Genomic DNA, 18,625 nt, shown 5'->3' on the forward strand with positions numbered 1-18,625 from the left:
TGTAACGCATTGTTATTTGTCTGATTCTAGAAAATACTGTTCAGCTTACATACATCTTTCAGCAGGGCATGCAAGAGAACGAGGGTTTAAACCCCGTCCGGCATCCCCACTTGGCAAAGTTTTAAAATGCGATAAAATACTGAAAGGGTTTCCATCTCCATACTTCACTGTTTACCAACGTTATGGGACGCTAAAGCACCCACACACATAGATCCCGTTTCTATAACCTCTGTGGAATTTCATGGTTATGGGGTAGGTTAGTGTTTACTTGGACATATCATTAACCTTAATCTTCTCGAAAACCCGAGGAATTACAAAGAAGTCTGACATTCTCAAGTCTTCTTTCCACAACTGACTTTTATCTTGCCTTGCAGTCTTCATCAGAGGAAGTGACCCAATCGACGAGACGGGCAAACAAGTTAGATGGTAACCAATGCAATACCTCATGGCCCATTCACAATTTCCTAGATAATTTTATCTTTGATGTTTAATGATGCTTTTTACCACTTTACGATAACGAAATAAAACTATTTTTTTTAAGTACAGAAGGTAAGGGAGAGCAATAGGGGGGAACTGAATTCCCATATAAAACCTGTTCTCCAAACTAAGCTAAATATTGATAAGAGAATTAACGATAGGGCATCTAATATATAACTATACATTAACTATGCACTAACGATTAAAAAATAAACATGTAGGTAGTTACATAGATAATTAAATAATCGAGTTCTTAAAGATTTCAAACTAGTACAACAAGGTCCTAACCTTTGTATGCATACTTTCATGTTGAAGGTGTTTTACCCACAAAAACGAAGAAGAAGGCTTCACTTTGGACAAAAACAATTTCAGTGTCTAGTATTATAACAAGTGAAGGTGGTAGAGTGGTTGGAGAGGGAGTCAAACTTGTGTGTCCCCCTGGAGCTGTTGAAAGACCTGTAACTGTTACGTTAACATTAAAAGATCCCTCCAAATACTGCGGTCTCTTAGTTCAAACTGACCTTGAGAATGACGTCATGTTCTGTGCACCTGTAATCAATCTTCAACCTAATGGTCACATTTTCAAGAAAGGAGTAGAGTTGACAGTCAGGTTGAAAGGGACGATTTCCTCGTTTAATGAAGTTGTCATTTTACATGGAAAGGAGACTTGTCTTGGGACGATAGCTTGGGAGGACATTACTCATAACACAATCGAATTGAATGAAACAAGTGACGAAGTGCTCATCACGACGGAACGATTCTCAATCATTGCAGCCTTCATAAAAAGGACTCTAATTCTAACAAAAGACATTGCATCTAGACTAAATTTATTGGGATTTAATCACTCGTTGTTAGTGTTGTTCAACGATAAATCTATTCCACACCAACTTGCTGTTATTTTTGTGAGCGAGGACGTCGAAAATGAAGCATTCTTCCAAGAGGATAAGACGTCTGTCTTGGTGCAACTCAAAGAGGAAGGATTTAGAGAAATATTTATTCCTTCAGTCAAAGGGCAAGACAATCGGCGAATTTATAATCATGAAGAACTCAAGGTATCTGTTTCTCTTGGAGAAGATTACAAGTGTTCCAGCAGTGACCTTACTGTCGTCGTAGAATGCTCGGCTTGGTGGAGCACAGGACATGCCATCAAACTTCCATTAGAGAGCACCAAACAAGCAGGAATCCTGTGCGGGAGAATAACTGTGAAAGGGAAGTATGGAAACAGCAAGGAAAGGCATTTTTGTGAATTAGGTAAGTTAGATGTCGGTAAAATGACTAAGGTCTTTGGTATGTTTTACTGAAGGGTACACTATGAGGCACCCTGCGAGCAGAGCCTCCTTTTGTCTTTTTCGTTACTGGGGAGGAGAAAAGTGGGCTCTGCCCGAATCGCGTCAACTCTTTGAAGCCGCCGCAGCCCGAACTTCTGGACTAGTCAATCTTGTTTTCTCTCGTCAAACTGGTTTTTCTCGTGCGAGCATCCGTTTAGTGACAAAACCGATGGTTATAATTGAGCCCGCTGTACCATGAAATACCAAGATGGCGGCGAGATCTGGCATATTAGGCTTGGGTTCGAGACTGTATCCTGGCAACATGCAGCGCATATTCAATAAAGATCTTACTCGATTCATGCAGAGCCTTTCTCGAGAACGCCAAAATCGAGCAAGCAAAGGAAAGGCTCTATTAGCAGGGTGACTATGAGGATGCCTGGTCTCCAGTTGTCCCGACCACTGCAAAATTCCTCATCGGATGGTAATGTCTTGCTGAAATGCCGTGTGGTTTTTTGGTTACAGATCTCCATGGTTACGTTAAAGGCTTTTTGGGTGTGAATGGAGAGGTCTTTAACGTCATTCCTATTGCTGAAGCGCTGACGTTGCCTGGGGAATTACTGCATAATATTAAAGAAGAGTGGAGTGACGACGAGTGCCAGCTGGAAGTAATTTTGCATTGGTTTAAACGGACTGATTTCGCACTTTTTTTTTCTCTCGGAAATCCTCTTGAGGGCTTGGAACAAGGTGAAGTGACTTGAGGACGGTGTATACTAATTTAGACGTATTTTTAGCTGTTTATGGATATGCGGGAAAAGCAGATCGTAACAAATATTATTGAAATCCAGAAAGAAAGTTGGCGGAACCACGCATTCTTCAAAGCTAATTTAAAATCAACAATATTTGCAAAAAGCGTTCAAATACAAAGCAATGTATGACGTTCTTTTCCAAATTGAAGGTTAATTATGTATGGTTACCCCCAATTTTCGTTTTGGATTCCAAGAACACTTGCAAATTTTTGGTTTCTCTGCACCGCGCAAAATATCCCTGAATTAGTAGGTACCACTCCGAGTACCTCGACATGCGCAGAACGTGTGCGCAATAACAATAGTAGGCACCACCCCTAGTTAAGCGATACCGTTAATAGAACAAGTTGGCACCCAAGAAAAGACTTCTTTTACAACTTTTAGAGCCTATGAAGCAATAAAATTTCAAGCCACAGACCTATTGTCGTTTTGTGCGTCACTCTTTCGCCTTCCACTAAAGCATCAGTTAAAACTATTGTCATTGTCACCATCCTCCTGATACAAAAAGGCTCAAAAAATAGTTCTCCTAGGAATGATAAAAGAAAACTGAAAGAAGTAAAGTAAAGTGTTGAACTGTTTTGTTCTTACCAGTCTTCATCAGGTCTGCGAGGAGAAGTAAATCAAGTAAAGCTACGATCCTCGCAGTTATGGACGCAATTTTAGCAACTGCGTGAAGAAGCCTGAAAATTTCAGGACTTAATTCAACCGGGTTTAAACCCGGGGCCGTTGCGATACCAGTGCGACGCTTTAACCAAATGAGCTATGAAAATTAGAACCCACAAATGACCAGCTCCCAACGTCAGTGGATTCATAGCTCAGTTGTTTAGAGCGTTTCACCGGTATCGCAACTGCTAAAACTGCGTCCATAACTGCGAGGATCATAGCTTTACTTGATTTCATATCCGCAGTTCAGTATATGATTCATTTGACATTTTATTTCGTTCATTGAGAAAAAATTCGTTCACAAAAGTATTTGTGTTGTAAAACAATGAGCACTAGTTAAGTTTTGTTCGTTTTGTTCATTAATGCCTACGGGGTTCAAATATCCTTGCTTTATGAAGGATGCATACTTTGCGTTCTCTTCTAAAAGAGTCAAACCCAATACTTTTTTGTAAATGGCAGTGGGAATCACTGTCAATATCGTCGTCGTCGCTATCATTAATTTGTTATAACTGTATTTTTATTGTTATTAGATTACCGAGTAACCACTAAAAGAGGCCAGATGCACGTCAAGCACATAAGGTACTTTGCGACAAAAATTGGCAAGCTTGAGCACGAAAGTGTTGAACTTGAGATGCACTTTGCCAGTAAGATCCACGCATATTGTCAGATGGTGTTAAGGGATTGTTGCCTCGAGATGGAAAGCACTGCTGATGGGGTGGGAAAAGCAGCTTCATCCAAGAAACTTGACGCGTTTATAGCTATCAGGATGCAAGGAAAAATTCCTGACTGTTTGAAAGATTTTTTCGTCTTTGTTTGTGAGGATTTCTCTTCGTCTTCTGAAAAATGCTTCATTGAGGAATTTATGAGCGTTGTTCCCGAGTTGATTCAGATGATAAAGGAAGTCTTCGTTGACAACGAAGCCGATTATGAAGAGCAAACTGGCTTGCGGGGACTATCGGACGAAGCATTAGCACCGTTGAAGTCCAGTATTTGGGTTTCTCGACAACACAACAATGCCAGAAATCTTATGTGTCACGTTAGCGAAATTCTGGAGAAACTTTGCCAACAAAACTGCAGCTACGAACTCAAGTCTGAAGTTGAGAAATGGGGGGAAAGCTTGGCAAATCTGACCATGCTGGAGTTTTTGAAACCCTATTTTCAAAACTGCCCAAAAAACAGGAGATTACACAAACGGTTGGAGTTGTTTGCCAAGCAGACGAGGAATATTATGTCAAATCCAATAACGGACGATTTCTTTATTCGCGATTTTGCCAACGTCGCACTGAGTCTCATTGATTTTGCCAAGTTCGATGCATCCAAATTGGTGAGATTTGTACTTATTGACTCATCCAATTCTCGTATCAACTGTAGCAGAGAAAATACACAGTACGACTTAAACCGGCATACATCGGTATTCTCTCAGATAGTTCATGTGAAGAAAGAGTCTGAAGATGAGCTTAAACTGCACGCCTCAGCAAGCGTTCACATGGGTGGACAGATTCACAAAATTGGAGCGTTTCAGTCGGTGATTATGCTCCACGAATCTGGTTGGGAGAGCTTTGAAAAATGCAGAAGTCATTTCCATAATGTCACCACGGCGAAGGTGAAAGACAAAGATTCCGATAACCTTCAGGTGGTCCTGTGTTCATCCCAGAAGCAAGAGCTCTCCGAGATGCTACGAGTTCTGGAGAGTGAAATGAGCGAGGAATTGGTCGACTTGACAAAGTCGCAAGTCACCCAATGTCCACTAACTGCGCGAAATATTTCAGCGAAGGCGGGGAAGGTTTTGAGTCTCCGCTTGATTTACAAATGGGGGTCCGATTCACTGGATCTTGAAAGCAAGGATTTTGTGGTATGCGCCGATTCTTCTGCCGGCCAAATTTCCTGCTTACCAGAGTTACAACTTTTCGGTAAGCTTTGACACAATGCAATGCATACATGTGAACTACACCTGCATAATGAGATTCATGGTACACACACGTCACAATGTGCACAAGGCGTCTTCTTAAGGTGGCTCAAAACAGTTTTAACGCTTCCGGGAAACGCCCTTATTAGAAGGATCGGTACTACAACGCTGTATAATGTATCAGAATTATTATGGTACGAAATGAAACACCGTTTATTGATGAACAAGATGCAGTCATTATTGTGACGTAACATGTCACCCTGGCAACAGGGAAGCCCTGTAAAAATACCCTTTTATACCCTATTTATTTTGTCTTTAGTTGCTTATATCTCAAAAACGAACTCAGTGACCCCCACTTTTTACTTCTGAAAATTAATCAAAATGGTAAGATGAAACTTTTTGCAAAGTTTAAAAAAATTCTCTCTGGCGGATTCAGAGCGACCTTTTTTTTTGTGATTTTTTTACAGGTGGCTCTGATTCTGCTATATAGATTTTTTTAAACTTTGCTGAAAGTCTCATCTTAGTCTTCTGATCACTTTCCAACAATAAAAAAGGGGGGTCACCGAGTTCGTTTTTGAGGTATGTGCAACTAAATCCAAAATATAGGGTGTTTTTGCTGGGCTTCCCGTTGTCAAGGTAACTCATTACATCACAATCATAATCACATCTTGTCTGGCGTTGTTTCATATGGTACCATAACAATGCTGTTGCGTCATTTGTTCTAAGGAGAGTGTTTTCGAAGTGTTGAAACTATTCTGAGCCACCTTAAACCGAAAGGAACATCATGTATTACTTTTTGGTTAGGGTTCTAGTTAAGGGTCACTTTGTGACATCTTCACCAAGTAATGTGAATCTCATTATGTCACTGTATTGAGAACCCTCCTGCAATCGCGTGAATTTTCACGCGAATTTCACGTGAATTTCACGCATGCAATCGCGTGAAAAAATGGATGAAAACTATACAAGACGAGGTATAAAAAGAAAATTTCTTTCCTTGGTTCAACTTAAACTCACCTATCATCTTAGAAAGCGGAACACAGAAATCATTATAAAAATGTAGACGAACAAAAACAAAGTATAAAACCTACCTTCCACGTCACGTTGAATTTGAGGTTGTTATGTATAGTGTATGTGATTCCTAAACGACTCAATGAGCCTGTCGAGAAAAGAGACCAGATTTCACTCATTATATATTCATCAAATACTACTCAAAAGGATACGTCAACCATAAAAACACCAGTCAATTTCAGTTCTTTTAAACACCAAGTTGGGAGTCAGCTGTCTGAACTTCATAAACATCAGGTACAACTATAGGTTTAAGTGAGAGTGCCAATCCGCAATTGATAACTTTTAGCGGATGTTAATTCTTTAGAAGATATGCACATTCAAAAGAGAAAATGAAAACAGCAGCTTAAAGAATTTCTTTGGCTTCTTCATATAGTTTCTTTTTGTTTGTTAGGTGTGTCGACCGCTGCGCAGTTGGACGAGGCAGCAGTAACTCAAGGCAACCCCTGCCCTCTCGCATCTGCTGATGTAAACTTAAACTTTCCCGTTACCCAGCCGTTTAATCAAAGACCGTTAAACATACAATGTCAGAAAGTCGGTGAGAAGTTGAATTTAAGTCAATCTTACGATCTGTGTTTGTTACCTGTTTTGCATTAGGCCCTCGTAAACATCAAATAAGATATAATTTTTTAGTATATAGTAAAATAGTGGATAGCGTTGAACTCGCGGGCTGATTGGCTGCTCAAACTCAAAATATCCTTCGTTATTTACCTTCAAGCAACTCGCGCGTGGTTTGCGCCCGAAAATATTGTAAACATTGCTGGAATAGATGAGTTAAAATCCTCTTTTTGTGCTATTTTTTCTTATTGTTTTAGTATATACTAAAACAACTATTTACTTCAGTGTCTGTGGTTCGTGGTGGATATCCACCAGTAGCCACGTCCACTTCGGTGAATAGTCTTTTTAAATATACTCAACAGAATAATGCTTTTTTGATTGGTCAATGACAAGTGAATAAATGGCTTATAGACTGCAAGAACGCAAGAGCATTTCGTAATTGATAGACACGAGTGATGAGAATTTTTTTTTAATCACGTACGGGGCAAAATTACCGAATGTTGATTGGCTGAGACGGAGGGCATTTTTCCTTAATAACGGGGGCACTTTTGGTAATCAAGAGGCCATGATTACTTGATCCTGATTAGTTAACAGTTGCTTAAGTTACCAGAGAATCTTTTTCCAGGATAAACTACTTTTATCCACATATAAGATACATTTGAAGCGCTATTTCTGTTGACAGCAACGATTTATTGTGAAGTGAGCTTTAACCGAATGGGGAGCGTGTTGATTGTCATTTGTCACGACACTGAATGGACTTCCCTCAATAATTTTGCCCTTCATGTGATAAACATGTAATCGCAATGCGCCCTCGTGCAATTAAGGGTTAATTTCACTTGTATTCTCAAAGTTTTCCAAATTGCCGGAGGCGCAAAGTGACGAGGGCAATTTGGAAAACTTTAAAACTACGCGTGAAATTAATCCTTAATTGCACTCGTGCCCATAAATCCCCACCCCCCAAAATGCACGATTTCCTTTACTTATTGTCCAACTACCTTAGAAACTGTAGGCCTGGATTGTAACTCGAGAGAGAGGGACTAATATGAGGAATAGTTGATAATGATATATGAAATGAATCATATATGAACTACGGATATGAAATCAAGTGAAGCTATGATCCTCGCAGTTATGAACGCAATTTTTTCAAAGCCTGAAAAATTCAGGACTTCAACGGGGTTTCAACCCGTGACCTCGCGATACCGGTGTGACGCTCTAACCAACTGAGCTATTAAGCCACTGACGTTCGGAGCTGGTCATTTGTGGGTTCTAATGTTCCCGTGAGGAATGAAGCAATGATGAAATAATATATAAAATGGATAATTATATGATCCATTTCATTCCTATTTCATTCCTCAAAGGAACATTGGAACCCTCAAATGACCATCTCCCAACGTTAGTGGCTTCACAGCTCAGTTGGTTAGAGCGTCGCACCGGTATCGCGAGGTCACGGGTTCAACCCCGTTGAATTCCTGAATTTTTCAGGCTTCTTTACCCAATTGCAAAAATTGCGTTCATAACGGCGAGATAGCTTCACCTAATAGCTGATAACTTCAATTGAACATATTCCGCAATGTAGGCTATTTACCTGGAATTTTCTCATGCCTGAGATAACAACAACCATCTCGAAATGGGAGAATCGATGCACAAGTTTCAGGCACAACCAATAGCTACAAAACGCAATGCATTTTGCGTAAATTATAAAAGTTGGAAAGTGGGCCTAAATGGCAAGCGGAGCTCCTCGTTCATTATTAAATAATCTTAGATTTTGTTTTCAGATATTTTAATAACTAATGTAACTAGTCTTCTCACCATTCGACCAGTCCAACCAAAATTCTGCCTGTTCATTCCTATAAATTAGTCCATTTTCTCGTGCTCTTTCTTGCTCTTTTCGTCGTTTTTTGTTACCATAATTCAGTCTGTTTTCTTGTTCTCGTGCTTGCTTTTTCTTCCGCTGCTCGTCGGGTTGTTTTGTTACTGATATTTCGCTTGTTTCCTCATGCTCTCAGTCGCTCTTTTTCACGTTGAGCATAGCTTACTCGTCGTCCGTTGCTTACTGTTGCTTTTTTCTCTCTCTTTCTGTTCTTTCCCTGTTGTACGACATATTTAAAAGAAAAAACATATTTAGCTTGTTTTTTGTCTGTAATCAAAATTGTTACTTGTTTTACTTGTTTCAAATGTAGTACGCTGGCAATGCAACTTCCCGCCAAAATGCGCGGGGTCCAGTACATGCTATTTCCCGCCAAAAGAGGCGGGTTCCAGCAGTGGACATTTCGTGTACATAAAAAGTTGGACGTACAGATGGATGACGTCTTAATGTAATATCCTCTATATCAACTAAACGAACACGTGTTCCACGTATTACAAATCGTTTCTTAGCTTATTAGGTTTCTTGAAACTCACCGGTATCCATCGCGCTTTGTCGGAGGCTTCGTGAAGAATGTCCAGAAATGCACGCTGCTTCAAATAAGCCTCACAAAGTGTCCACTTGTTCCTCTCCCCAACAACAACACCGCGCTCGCTTCTAAAAAATAGACAATATGGACTTTTTTAAGATCTAATACGGCGACATCGACGAAAACGTCACCTCAAAAAATATCTTTGCTCGATCGTAAGTTCTTCGCGATTATTCCATTATTTCGTTCATGTCATACAATGTGGGCGAATTATCCTAAAAATAAATTGGTACGAGCGGTTTCAAAGTAAAAATAGAAAGTGAAGATTCACATTTGTGCGCTCGCCATATCGTCAATAACTCAAATTTGGTGATTTCACGTCGTTGTTGAGTAGATTACCGCAAAAGCGGCTGTGCTAAAATGCGTGCCGCACGTGCAGCACGATTATTTTCCCTCTTTTAGCCAATGATATTCTTAAGTAAAATCGTTCTCTGGTAAAAAGTTTTGAAAAAACTATGAGCGTTGGACAGACTGAACTACTGCCTTCAACGGATAAAAATGTGTGAAGCCTAAAAGTGAAAGAAATTTAAATATTACGAAAAATTAGCATAAATTATAGGATAAAAGCAAGTTATCCTTTAATTTATGCGAATTTTTCGTTATATTTAAATTTCTTTCACTTTTAGGCTTCACACATTTTTATCCGTTGAAGGCAGTAGTTCAGTCTGTCCAACGCTCATAGTTTTTTCAAAACTTTTTACCAGAGAACGATTTTACTTCTTTCTTAGCATGAATCCTGGTAACGGATCTTCAATATTTTTAATGATATTCTGGTATTGTATTGTGGCGTTCTCGTTGACGACGGCGTCGTAGATATTAAAGTCCTAAATAAACACAAGTGAATGTGTGTAAAGACACTGGTCAGAGACTTTTCTTTTTCCCCGGGTGGCTTATTTCCATATTTGTAACACTCAGATGGATTTTTCGATATTCAAGGCGGTAAATGATGAAGATGATGATTATGATTATTATTATTATTGTTGTTGTTGTTGTTGTTTCAGAGTACCATCTTCATCACCATAATAACATGATGCAAGGGCATGTTTGCGTTGTTGGCGACAAAACCACTTTGAATAATCCGATGCCTGCACAAGGGTACGATTCTTATTTTTATTCCCGATTTGATTCTTGTAAAAAATTATGTGATCCCGTGATCTTCCTTTGCATTATTTAACAATTATTCGCCTCAGCTTCGGTGAATATCAGGGAATGAAAATCAAGACGAAGTCCAGGTTTTTATTCACCGATTGTCACCGAGCCTGAGGTTAATAATTGTTTTAGTATAATTATGTGGGTGATTATTTTAAAAATTTGCATTTTTTGTAAAACAATTAATTTCTACTTCTGTCACCGAGACTTAACGGCCTGCGGCCATTTTGAAAAAAACTGCGTGGGTGATTATCGCGTAATAATCACCTCAGGTGCAACCAATCAGCGCAGCGAATTGTCAATAATCACCTATGTAATTATACTAAAGAGGTTTGTCAAGCACGTGTCTTCTGGCCCACCTTGTATACAAAGTTTTTGAATGCTTTGGACTATGGAGCGTTTTCACTCACGTGACCAGCAGCCATATTGGATTACTGAAACAAAAGAAAGTATTTGCATAAAAATAGAGTTCAATTCCCGGAGGATTTGTTTGGTACTGACCATCATGGTAGCCATTTCTTTGTTTTGGAACACCAACATGGCCGCCGTGACGTCACGTGAAAACACTCTGTAGGTGTTTTGCAACCAATCTGTAGAGACAAAGATAACGATGATGTAATGTACAATTGCTGGTGGACGAACAAAACGAGCTATTTTTGAGAGATCTTTTGTTTTCGTCCACCAACATGGCGGCGATGAGGTAACGTGAAAACCACCTGTACTTCGTGTTTACACTACTTCACCGCGGCTATGGCGTTTAACGAAACAGAAACCATGTTCAGATATCTATTCTTGTGCACATTTCTGCGGTTTCCGTTAAAATAATGACTGCTAATTACGCGGTTGAAACCAAGAATACACTGTACAATAGCCCACTTTCGATATATTAAAATTCAGTCCTAAACAAAAGACGTCATCTCGAGGCTCTGGGGAATAAACTCATACAAATCCTTCTATTTATTCCCCAGAGCCTCGAGATGATGCCTTTTGTTTAGGACTGAATTTTGATATATCTAAAGTGGTCTATTTTTCGGGCAACTTGTATCGCAACGCAATGGCGAGACAAGTTGAACGAAACGTTGACCAATGTAACACACCTTGCAACGGCCAAGAACGTTGCGAGATAAGTTGTAACTAACCTTCCGCTTTACACAACGTAACGAATTTTTCGAGCATTGAGTTGTGTAACATCTGTCCTAAAACGGCTTGAGAGAGAGAACTTGTAAGAAGTGTTCACTAGTGCAACATCGGTCGTTTTTTTTTGCAATGTCACGACTTTTGTCGCAACGAAAAATGAGAGATAAGTTTCTAGAAATATTGTCGAGTGTAACAGCACCTTAAGCTACGGTAATACGAGCAACAAAGACGTCCAACGTGTCTCGCAACATTGCTGCGAAACTAGTTGAAAAGCGATGTTGCGCGTGTTACACCCAAGAATAACCTGTCTCGCAACATAAGAAATGTGTTGCAAGTTGCTGCAGCGTGTTGCAGAAAGTAGAGGTCCGGTCTAATTTCTGCAACACGCTGCAGCAACTTGCAACCCCTTTTTGTTGTTGCGAGACAGGTTGTGCGTGGGATGTAACACGCGCAACATTGCTTTTCAACTAGTTTCGCAGCAATGTTGTGAAACAAGTTGGACGTTTTTGTTGCTTAAGCAAGGACGTCCATTTGTAAGAAAGCGCAACAAAACAATTTGCTTAATTAATGAGTAAATACAATGGCTCTGCACGTCCTGCACGTGCGTTTTACATTTTGGTACATTTCCGTCGGCAAAACAACGATGTGAAATACTCAAATTTGAGGTTATGAGGACAAAAATTATTTTTTACTTTTCCCTCTGGGTGATTATCAAGGCCGCTTGTGCACAATTGTTTTCTAGGACAGTTGGCACGCGTTACAAGCGAAACGAGTTGCAACAATCTGAAATCATATCAAAGGTGAAAAATCACATTTTCGGATTTAAGGGTTTTGACGATAACGTGAGCATTCAATTCGCTCTCTTTCCTTCAAAACCCTTGCGTACCAATCGAGTTAAAAGATACTTTCCCCACATACGAGATGGAATAATCGCGAAATCCTTAGAATAGCCTAAAGTTATATTTTAAAGTGGTTTTTGTCGCCTTAGCCGTCGTCGTTTCTTGATCAAATTCCATAATAACTAATCATTTACCGGAATAGAGCTTTGTAGGCCCATAGAATGGAGTTTATAAGAAAATAAAATAGGCCTGCGGGAGGAAAGTTCACAACCACGGTGCCACATCGTCTTGAAAATAAATTTCTCAATCTCTGTAATCCTTACCTCTGGAATTTCCATTTGACCACTGCATTATTGGTGAAGGCAAAGTGAGTGTCGAATATTTGAACAATTAGTCTGCGAGGCCTAGTTGCATATCGTTGTTGACAAAGACCTCTCTCGCGCTCAGCCAGAGACTAGATGACATTATACCTGCATGAAGAAACATGGATGGAGAAATCTTGTATTCGAGTACAGTAATGAGTGATCACGTGTTTTCATCTCCAGTCGTTTTTTGTTGCGCGGAAGTGACATCGGTTATTGACCTTTGAACCTGAAACTGGCCAAAGTGAAGACCTGCACAATGAAGGCAACCAAAAGCCTCTTCTAAACACTGTGAACGATTTGGAAAGCTGACGTTTCGAGCGTTAGCCCTTCCTCGTTCGCTCTGACGAAGGGCTAACGCTAGAAACGTCAGTTTTCCAAATCGTCCACGGTGGTAATTCGAGCTTTATCAAAACGTTTGATAAAACTAAATTTTCCTGTTTCACTCTCCCACCGACGCAGCACCACAGTTTCTTTAGAAACTAGAAATTTGTTTTTAAACACTTTGGTCCACTTCTCCGCAGACCAAAACTATTTTAATGTCATAGAACTTCATCTCACTACAGGTATTAATCATCGCATAGGCAAAACATTGTTTAAGGTTATTTCTTATTTTCTTGATTGTTTTCAGTGCCATCGAGGAAGCACAAGGCTCTTTGTCAAGACTGAGTTTAACTGATGAAAAACAATCACAAGAATCCGGTTAAAGCGGGCAAAATGAAGCATTCACAGATTGTAAGACCACGAAGTATTGTCCCCAACCACAAAATGTTTCTTGACGAGATGTATTTATCGGTTATATTTATAAATCCAGCATTCTTACAGTTGCCGGTGTTGGTCTGGCACAAGATGACAATAAAGAGATTTTTCATCGCTGACGATCAAGTCAAACGGCAAACATGGATCATAAAAGCAAAACAAAACAAAACGAGCTCATTTTGTTGCCTGTCTGTGACAGATACCAATCACAAGAAAGAGAAAAGTTAGGATCAGAGAATTTTCTCAGTCCTTTTAATTTATGACAAGGCGTTTCACGTAAACTCCTTGTTGAATCTCTGTGTAATATTTAGTCTCCCTGTCTGGAATGAAATCCCCTTTTTAAAAATCTTCGCAACAGTCTCACTATTACTAACCTTAAAAAGAATATAAAACTGTATTCCTTAAGGCTTAAGGACGGTGCCTACTATTGTTATTGCGCATACGTTCTGCGCAACCCGAGACACTCAGATTTCCTATCGGCGGTGCTTATTAATACAGGGATATTTTTGCGCGGTTCAAAACTATGCGGATAAAGCAGAACTTAGCAAGTGCTCTTGGAATCCAAAAAGAAAATTGGGGGTAACCACGCATTTTTCAGAGATAATTAACCTTGAATTTGGAAAAAAACGCCATACATTGCTTTGTATTTTAAAGCTTTTTACAAATATTGTTGATTAATTATCTTCGAAAAATGCGTGGTTACCCCCAATTTTCTTTTTGGATTTAAATAACGCTTGTTAAGATCTGCTTTTCCCGCATAGTCAGTAAACCGCGCAAAAATACCTTTGAATTAGTAGGCACCGTCCTTAAGCCTAATTTAGAGAATGCGTATTTCTAATGAACTTCTGATATTTTGTTGGCATTGTCCCATGTTTAGTGAACATATTACCATCATCTTAATATCTACAATCTCTCAGGATAATAATACGGTTTGCAAAGAACAAGCATCGGTATCTATCGAAGGCCGACCGTGCCTTCCGAACACTATCTGAAGATTAGTACTATACCTGCACTCACTGTTACAAAGTGCCAACATAAGTAGCTTCTGAACGAGTAGTAGCCACAAAAAAGTTTCTTATCTCAGTTATTCTTGAAGTTATTTAGCTTTTTAAATAGTATGTTTTTGATAGTCCTGTTTTATTATATTTCATTTCTTACTTTGTATAATCATTTAGGAGGGCAACTAGTTTTCTGTGCTTTTATCAACTGAGACCAACCTATAGAAAGCTGACTTTTCGAGCGTTCATGGGTGGCACTTCGTCAGAGCGAATTGACGAAGGGTTTCGTTCTGAGGCTTTGATGACAATTCGTACTGAAACGTCAGCTTTCAAATTTCTGTATGGTGATCAATTTACCATATCAGCTTGGTTGATAAAACCATTTGTGTATTACACTTCCCCACCGACGCAGCAACAGTTTCTGTAGAAACTAGTCTCCTTAATCAATTTAGACTCTACTTTATTTGTGATTAATTAATACAGAATGAGCGAGAGGTCTGAATGATCAGTTACAATGGCCAGCCCTTGGCTGGAAACAGAAAGTTAATCGAGGGACTGGTTATGAAATCTTAAAGGCCCACCTTCAACCGACAGGCTTTTCGACCGTTTGTTTTTGTTATGGAAATTCGTATTTCTTATCGCAGCGATCTAATTGGATGAATCTCGGATTCGGGTGGAATTTTCATACATGAAAATTGTTCCGACGGACGCAATGCCGGTCGGTTGAAGGCGGGCCTTTAAAACCTTCAAAAGCCAGAAAAATGTTGTCGCAACCGATGTTGAATTGACCGTGACAGTGCACAGTCTTGTTTTCGCTTCGGACGAGTTCGCAAATTAGATGCGCAACATTTATTGAAAGATTTGATTGGTTATCTTCTCGAAAAAAGGTGTGTTTGTGCACCGTCGAGGCCAAAAATACAGACAAAAACACAAAACAACAAGACTTGTTGAGTTTCATAACCATTTCAATGCATTAACTATACTGGAATCCTTGTGAAATCAATGTGTAATGCAGTAAGCTAAAGGAACTTTTAAAGTCCGAAGGACACTTCTCGGTTAACATAACGGTATACCGGTATAACAAGTAATGATAACAAGAATAGTTTATTTAAACGACTGTTTTATAGCAGTTATCAGTCAGACGTGCCCCTAAAGGTTTTTTTTTTCCATTTTGGGTGGATGTCAATCAAATGTTTCCATGACAATATAGTCCTGTGAAATGAGAATAAAGTCGTTGAGGGGCGCATGTCACTGGTAATCGCTGTAATGCACAAAGTATTTTTGTCGACGAATGGCCAAGAAAGAATAGATTAGTATTTGTCTTTAATTTGCATTTCCATTTAAAATATCCAAATGTGAGTTTAAAAAAATTAAATTAGAAAAAGAATGTACAGTTTGAGTAGAAAACGTCTTTCAACATTCAACTCGGATACCTTAGCGATCTTGAATGCTAGTACTGTGGGTTGCAGATGTAGCGAAATGTTTTCAAGCGTTGAACGCGATTTCAAAGAATGAAGCGTCATTTGTCGGAAAAACAAATAAACAAAATGTAGGTGACCAAAGAAAGATATGGATAAAAACGGTATTGCAAAAAAAAAAATAAATAAGAAAAGAAAATACACAACTTGTCTAAATGAATGTAGCAGAACCAAGTACAGATCTGAGCTTATTTACCAAGCCTTGTAAATGGCGGCGACGCTGAAAGTGGCCACCTCCGCTGCTCAGTCCACGTGTTCGTCATACTGTTCTCATAGCAACTGCTTTGCATGCATTTGAGATTAAGGTTTGTATTAAGTTAAAGGCAACTCCAACATCGTTTTCATTCGAAGGCTACGTAACCGAGTACTTCGTTGTATAATAGTGGTTTTCGCTTTACGTGTGCAATAGATAGAAAGCGGAATTTTAACGCGGTTTTTTTAATCATTTTTTTGGTTGAAACCATTCGTCATAAAAAAACTACGAGCCTGCTCAACCTAAGAAGTGGAGGAGAAACACCACTATTTATTCATACCGCTTTCATGTCATTCATCCCATCAACACTTGGGAGGTTAGACGAGGCATCATTTTCGTGAGTTGGCATTGGGTTCAAGCCTACATGTAGCCGTATCCACTCCCCGAGAAAAAAACGGCAACGGCAGAGAGGGGACATACCTCCCTCGGCTTCTTCAAACATGGTGGCAATAGGGCTTTAGCAGCTAGTGATCACATCATACAAAAACCGCCACACTGGAGAGCAAATTACGCTCTGGGGCATCTAAAACAAGGAAAATTTAAATTAAGTTGCTTTGTTTTAGATGTCCCAGCGCGCAATTTGCCCTTCAGTCACTATACTGACTGTTTGAATACAAAAGATTCTTTTCCTCGAAATCTTAAAGTGCTACTATGACTAAAAAATCAAGTCTTCATTTTATTTGGATTTCAAAACTATGTCAACTAAACACTATGTAAACCACGTTTTAAGTCCTGATTTTAAAAAAAGACACGCACCTTTTTTTTAAATGGAATTTTCCTACATAATGGTCCGCCATCACTAACTTTAAAATCTTGAAAGAGCTGGATCGAGGAGAAAACTATTAAACTATTAAAATAGTTTAAGAATGCAATGCATGTGTACGCAGCACGGGCTTTCAGACTTCTAAACTCGTGTTTCACATACATAATAAGCTGTCTTTGCACGTTAAAATTTCAGTAAATGACGTCACTTTCCCCTAGATCCAACCCCTCTGAGGTTTGAACGTGAGTAATGACGGAAGCGAAATCCAAAACTTACACTTAAAGTAAGCTTTGAATGAGAATCAAAGCTCAAAATTTTGCCCGTCAGGTCAATCAGCAATCACACTTTCAAAATCTGTAAGAAAAAAGGAAGTGATTTTTTTTGTCTAGTAGCACTTTTAATTAACTCATTGACTCCCAGGAGTGATTAGGACGTAAATTCTCCTCACAATTTCAATCAAATATCAGTCAGACAGTATTGAGAACGAAGATTATTATCAGTGTTTTCAGGTGTGATCTTCATATAACAGAAAATTCTCATGCCTGCACAACAACAAAATCTATGGTACTATTTAAAAGAATGAACGTTTCGATCTTGGAAATGAAAGGGCTGAAAAAAATTTACAAAAAAAAACATGTAATGAAATGATTCTTTTCATCCTCCAAAATCGTTTATCAGGAAAACACCACCCTTTTAGTTTATCTTCGAACGGCCGTGAGGGCTACCTCTGGTCTATCTTTTTTATTCGCTATACAAAGCATAGTTAATAGAGGGACTGGTTATGAAACTTTAAAACATTCAAAAGCGAGAACAATGTTGACGCGATCGATGTTGAATTGACCGTGACATTGCACAGTCCTTTGTTTTCGCTTCGCACGGGTTCGCAAATCAGTTGTGCATGATTTAACCGAAAGATTTCATTGGTTATCTTCTCGAAAAAGGGTTGTTTTAATTACTCCGTCAATGCCAAAGATACAGACAAAAACATGCATGAAACAAAAAGACTTGTCGGGTTTCATGACCATTTCAATGAATATACTATGACAAAACCCAGTCAATTTTCGGTTCGAGAGGCCTTTTTGAACCTGCATGGGCTGCCTGATCTGTAACAAGAAGCTGATCATCGATTTACATCGTTCAAAAGGACTGGCATGAAGTGCATATTTAATTTATATATATTTAATTTATATTTAATTTAATTTATAATTTAATTTAATTTATATTTAATTTATATATTGCTTTTATGCATGTGTGTGTACTGTGTATTTTATTCTTTTGTATCCACTTAATTAATTAGGTAATTTTTATATGTTTCCAACTGTTAGGGCAAGGTATTAGTTTAACTATTTTGCCCTTTTCTCATTAAGTCTTCATTATACCTCTCTGTAAACCTGTTTATGTTTTAGAGAATAAACTGTCTGTCTGTCTGTCTGTCTGTCATGAACTGCCAATTACTCCATCTGCATGGGTTGCGCGTACATCATTCCATCAAGTGGGTAGAAAATCGTGAGGACGAAAGAACTCCAATTTAACATGAATCACTGACGGATTCTCAGCCAAGCGCGCTGAGGTGACATACTGTCTACATGTATGGTTATCTGATTCAACATCTCAGACAAATATTTTCAAATATTCTTTGTTATTTTCTGACAGCTTCGAATTAATTGTCTTCATTGTCTGTTCCACGCTACTAC

General features: G+C 38.9%; 2 protein-coding genes and 1 long non-coding RNA gene across 5 annotated transcripts in view; all 3 read left to right on the top strand.

Annotated features, from left to right (window-relative positions):
* The window catches only part of LOC138033034 (golgin subfamily A member 6-like protein 25), a 30,779-nt gene extending 30,351 nt beyond the window's left edge, over window positions 1–428 (top strand). For all 3 annotated transcript variants that reach the window (XM_068880768.1, XM_068880769.1, XM_068880767.1), the window contains exon 12: window positions 375–428. The gene's annotated coding sequence lies outside the window, so the exon portion shown is untranslated. The remainder of the gene's footprint in view (window positions 1–374) is intronic.
* Window positions 1–5,607, top strand: part of LOC138033452 (uncharacterized) — a 12,700-nt gene extending 7,093 nt beyond the window's left edge. The window contains exons 3-6 of the mRNA XM_068881194.1: window positions 793–1,728; window positions 2,268–2,489; window positions 3,742–5,121; window positions 5,585–5,607. Of these exons, the coding sequence (XP_068737295.1) occupies window positions 793–1,728; window positions 2,268–2,489; window positions 3,742–5,121; window positions 5,585–5,607 (2,561 nt within the window). The remainder of the gene's footprint in view (window positions 1–792; window positions 1,729–2,267; window positions 2,490–3,741; window positions 5,122–5,584) is intronic.
* Window positions 5,608–6,576: 969 nt separating this feature from the next.
* LOC138033040 (uncharacterized) lies at window positions 6,577–13,780 on the top strand. The gene is made up of 3 exons (XR_011128545.1): window positions 6,577–6,720; window positions 10,195–10,288; window positions 13,312–13,780. It is a non-coding gene; the product is annotated as an uncharacterized lncRNA (long non-coding RNA).
* Window positions 13,781–18,625: the final 4,845 nt, after the last annotated feature.

This window comes from Montipora capricornis, chromosome 14, assembly GCF_036669925.1.
Source record: "Montipora capricornis isolate CH-2021 chromosome 14, ASM3666992v2, whole genome shotgun sequence".
In the NCBI taxonomy this organism is placed as follows: domain Eukaryota; kingdom Metazoa; phylum Cnidaria; class Anthozoa; order Scleractinia; family Acroporidae; genus Montipora; species Montipora capricornis.